Source organism: Acanthisitta chloris, unplaced genomic scaffold (genome assembly GCF_000695815.1).
Source record: "Acanthisitta chloris isolate BGI_N310 unplaced genomic scaffold, ASM69581v1 scaffold13524, whole genome shotgun sequence".
NCBI lineage: Eukaryota > Metazoa > Chordata > Aves > Passeriformes > Acanthisittidae > Acanthisitta > Acanthisitta chloris.
Window position 1 is genome coordinate 32,199 of NW_008671068.1, and position 3,965 is coordinate 36,163.

A 3,965-nucleotide genomic window follows, 5' to 3' on the forward strand; every position below is an offset into this window, starting at 1 on the left:
TCTGTCCAGGCTTTGAAACAGCCACAGTCCCTGTGACTGCAGTCGGAGGTACAGATCCAACGAGGGAAATCACGGTTTACAATAACCTACTGGAGCCAAAGTATTAGCTCTAAACACCTCGGTGCCGGCAGTCCCCAGCACGTGTGTGCCCTTGCGAGGGTCAGAATTCCACACGCTGCACAGGACAGCAGCTTCCAGATTCTGTCCAGGCTTTGAAACAGCCACAGTCCCTGTGACTGCAGTCGGAGGTACAGATCCAACGAGGGAAATCACGGTTTACAATAACCTACTGGAGCCAAAGTATTAGCTCTAAACACCTCGGTGCCGGCAGTCCCCAGCACGTGTGTGCCCTTGCGAGGGTCAGAATTCCACACGCTGCACAGGACAGCAGCTTCCAGATACAGCTGCAGGCAAAGTTTCCTGCCAAGGAGCCCAGCTCGGGGCTGGCCCTGAGGGGCTCATCAAACCCTGGCTCATCCAGGACTCCTACAGCTCCTTGTTCCTGTTGAGAACCTCCTCCTCCTTCCAGCCACTGGAGTTCTTCCCAAACTTGTACACCAGTCGCCGCCCATCAACTCTCTCCAGGATCTCTCGTTTGTAGTAATATCTGGAGGAGATGGAAGTGGAATCAGGGCTCTGGATGCAGCCCCACGCACTGGGGAGCTGCTGGGAAGCTCAGGTCGAGCCCTGATGGGGCTGTCCTGGCTGTGTGAGGCAGGTCCCTCCAGGACAGGGAAGGACACTCACCGCATGGCTCTGCTCAGCTTCTCATAGGTCATGCTGCTGTTTTTCTTCTTCTGGCCCCAGAGCTGAGCCACAGCTTCTGAGCGCAGGAACTTGAAGACCCCTTCCCGTCGGTCCTCCCACTTCATTAGTCCCTCGTTCAGCTCGGGGTGGATCAGGATATCCCGGATGAATTCCCACAGGTGAGTACCTCTTGGGGCTGAAAGAGGAGAGTGAGCTGTAGAGGAGGAAGATCCTGCGGGTCCCTGCACTTTGGATCTCCCTAAACCCCCCGCCAAGGGGCACGGCCAGCACACATGGCCTTTCCTCCCATCATCCCCCATGGAACCAAGCAGGGGGAGTAGTCCAAGCTCTCAGGCTGGACGGTTCACGTACAGTGCTTGCTTTTCCGGTTCTCCAGGCAGTCTCTGCTCTCCTTGCTGAGTTTTCGGGGCCGTCCCCGTTTCCGCTTGCCGTGTTTACTGTCCCCTTTCTTGCTCCCTGCAAAGTGGTCTGTGCACACAGAGAGGGACACATGTCAGGCTGGGCAGTGCCTGGCAGGCTACAGCCCTCTCCCTGGGCACAGGGATGTCCTTCTTGGGAGCAGAAGTACATAGGAGAGCTGGTTGGGGTGAGAGCAGGAGCTGCACCCTCTTTTCAGGCCCCGGTACCTAGGAAACATCCTCTGAGAGCAAGGTCTCCCCATTCCCTCCAGCCTCACGCCACCCTCATCCATGACACCATGCTTAGGGCAGCATGTTCCGTCCCCAGACCCTACTGCTTCCTTGCATTCCTGGTATTACCAGTATTATCACCAGCTAGGACCAATACCGAACACCGATTTCAGAGCCCAGGATTTCTGGCTGCAGCTGCTACCACCCACCACCAGTTCAACACTGCCCAGCTATCCCAGCTCTGCCAGAGCCTGCACCATCACCCTGCTCAATGGAGAGAAACAGACCCAGAGCACACAGGGAAACAGACCCTTCACTCCTTCCCAGTGTGAGGATGGGTGTTCAGGTGTTATCCCTAAGCCATTGCCAGGTGGGATGTGCAGAAGTGCCTAGGAGCCAGCCCTCCCCTCCCAGCTCCTGGCAGGAAGCAAACAACTAACCATCAGGGAAGATGGGGTCGAGGTCGAGGTCACTTCCACCGGAGTCCTGGGAGTTGGGGCTGTGGGACATCACAGGCCCTGAGAGACAAAGGGAGAGTGCTCAAACCACCAGTTGCTGTCATCTGGACATGCTTCCCCTTGGTTCCTCTTGCCTCCCTCACCACTGGGCTGCTGCAAGAACCAAATCCACCCTCGGCAAAACACTGACCTGAGACATCGGAGCTGCCTGGGGACATGGCACCAGGCAAGCAGGTGAAGTCTGTGGATAGGAAAGGGTTTGTGGGTTTCATGTCTTCCAGGGAGTCCTTGGTACAGGGATTTCCCAGGTCTGGAAGGGGCAGAGAATAGTTAGCCCTGCTGGCATCAGCGCATGGTCCCTGTGGAAAAGGCTTGGCCAGGACCCCTCTCTTACCCAGGTGGTTGGAGTCCAGGAAGGTCTGGGAAGTTGCATCCTCTTTTTCCAGCAAGTCAATGATCCAGTTCAGCTCATCCGAGGCTGCGGGGTTGAGGGGACTGGGATTAGCAATGCCTGTTCCGTATGGAGGTGAACGGTACATATGAAGAGCCAAACCCAGCCCTGTCTGGACTCTGGTCTGTGCCCCCACATCCCCCCCATGGCCTCGGCAGTGCCCAGGAAGCAGGAGATCCTGGGTTAGTGGGGGGCTGTCAGCCTCCTGCTTCAAGCTGCCAGGCCTGGGCACGACGGGGACCTTGGGACACTCACTAATCTCATGCAGGCGGTCATAGAGCTCATCCCCCAGGGGCCCAAAGATCAGGCGCATCTGGTCCCTGGTGCAGTGGCAGAGCGCATGCCCATCCATGTTGCAGCAGGAGAAGTCGATAGAGCTGGCATCATACTTGTTCTTCTCCACATGGTAGCTGATCCACTCCAGCACCTGCACCTTGGTCCAGAAGTATGGGAGCTCATTGAACCACTCTGGCTTGTCTGCAAAGGACGGAGAGAGGGCTCAGGGCAGGGCAGCTGTGCCAGCACCATGTGTCCTGCACAGGCTGCTGGCAGTCGCTGGGCACCAGCTCTGGTCCGGTAGTGATCCCGCAGGGCACAGAGGGCTATGGCACTAAAGGGCCCTCGGCACCCTGCCCTGCGGACAGCAGTGACCCCACACTCCCCCCACCACTGGTTTCAGTGCCATTTGCCCTGCCCATGCTGGGATCCACCCTGCTCTGCTGGTGTGCTCCCTGTGCCTCTCCCAGCACCATCGCATGATGGTCCCCTATCACCAGGATTCTACTTCCAAACTGCTCTCCTGGTGAGCACTGGCAGTCTGTCCTCTGGGCTGTGCAGGGGTAGGGGACAACGATACCCTCATCCCCTGTATACACCAGGTGTGCTCCCAGCAGCCACACCTTGTGCCACCTGGGGTCTCCTGCCACAGCCTTTTTGCCTTTCCCTGGGAAAACTGAGGCGTGGTAATCTGCTTCAGTGGGACAATGACCTTGCAGTGCTCTTCCAAACCAGAGGCACAGATTCACAGCTGCCCCTCGTGACAGCTGCCCAGTGCTGACACCACCACTCCCCCGGTCCTACCTGTGCCCTGTGACGGGGGCTGGCTGGTGGGGACACTCAGCCCCAGGCTGCTGTCTTCCCCAAGGTGTCCCAGCATGTCCAAGGTTGGCTGCACTTCCTCTGGCTGGTACATGGCGCTGATGTAGTTAGAGAAGATGTTGCTGATCTCACAAGATCCTGCCATCGAGCTCTGTGCCGAGAGACGACAGTGAGCCCTGGCCCCGTAAAGGTGGGGGGACCTGAGCCTGCAGCACACCCGGACCGGGCTGGGTGAGGCCGGGCTGTCCCTCCCTCCACCCATCGCCACTTCTCAGGTCACTTCTACAGACACATCCACCCAGCACCCACTGGTCGGGGCTGGGGCCTGACTCATCACCTCCCCGGGGGCCAGGAGCGAGGGAGGCTGAGCCGGAGTGAACTTGCGATGTGGCGTCACTGTCCTTGCCAAGAGCCCCGTCCCCAGCAACCTGGCCTCGCCCTGCTGGCAGCCAGCAGCAGGGGACAGCAAGCAGGTGGCTGGCAGAGAACAACGTGGCACAGCCCCTCCGTGGGGACGGGCGCTCCTGAGCCCCGTGGCACAGCGGCTGCCCCGCTGCCCAC

At 58.9% G+C, this 3,965-nt stretch overlaps 1 protein-coding gene across 1 annotated transcript; it reads right to left on the reverse strand.

Annotated features, from left to right (window-relative positions):
- Nucleotides 1–486: 486 nt before the first annotated feature.
- Nucleotides 487–3,554, reverse strand: ELF3 (E74-like factor 3 (ets domain transcription factor, epithelial-specific )). Its single transcript, XM_009073956.1, has 8 exons — nucleotides 3,387–3,554; nucleotides 2,562–2,783; nucleotides 2,250–2,333; nucleotides 2,046–2,165; nucleotides 1,838–1,915; nucleotides 1,120–1,236; nucleotides 748–943; nucleotides 487–607 (listed from the first exon to the last, which is right to left on the reverse strand). Exons 1-8 carry the CDS (start codon nucleotides 3,547–3,549, stop codon nucleotides 487–489), a joined length of 1,101 nt encoding a protein of 366 aa, XP_009072204.1. The 5' UTR covers nucleotides 3,550–3,554.
- Between the last annotated feature and the right edge of the window lie 411 nt (nucleotides 3,555–3,965).

Coding starts and splice junctions, on each gene's coding strand:
- ELF3 (XM_009073956.1), bottom strand. CDS start 3,549: ATGGCAGGATCTTGTGAGATCAGCAACATCTTCTCTAACTACATCAGC. Junction 2,784..3,386: donor GCCCCCGTCACAGGGCACAG/GTAGGACCGGGG, acceptor CGTCCTTTGCAG/ACAAGCCAGAGTGGTTCAAT. Junction 2,166..2,249: donor CCTGGACTCCAACCACCTGG/GTAAGAGAGGGG, acceptor TGCCCCTTCCAG/ACCTGGGAAATCCCTGTACC.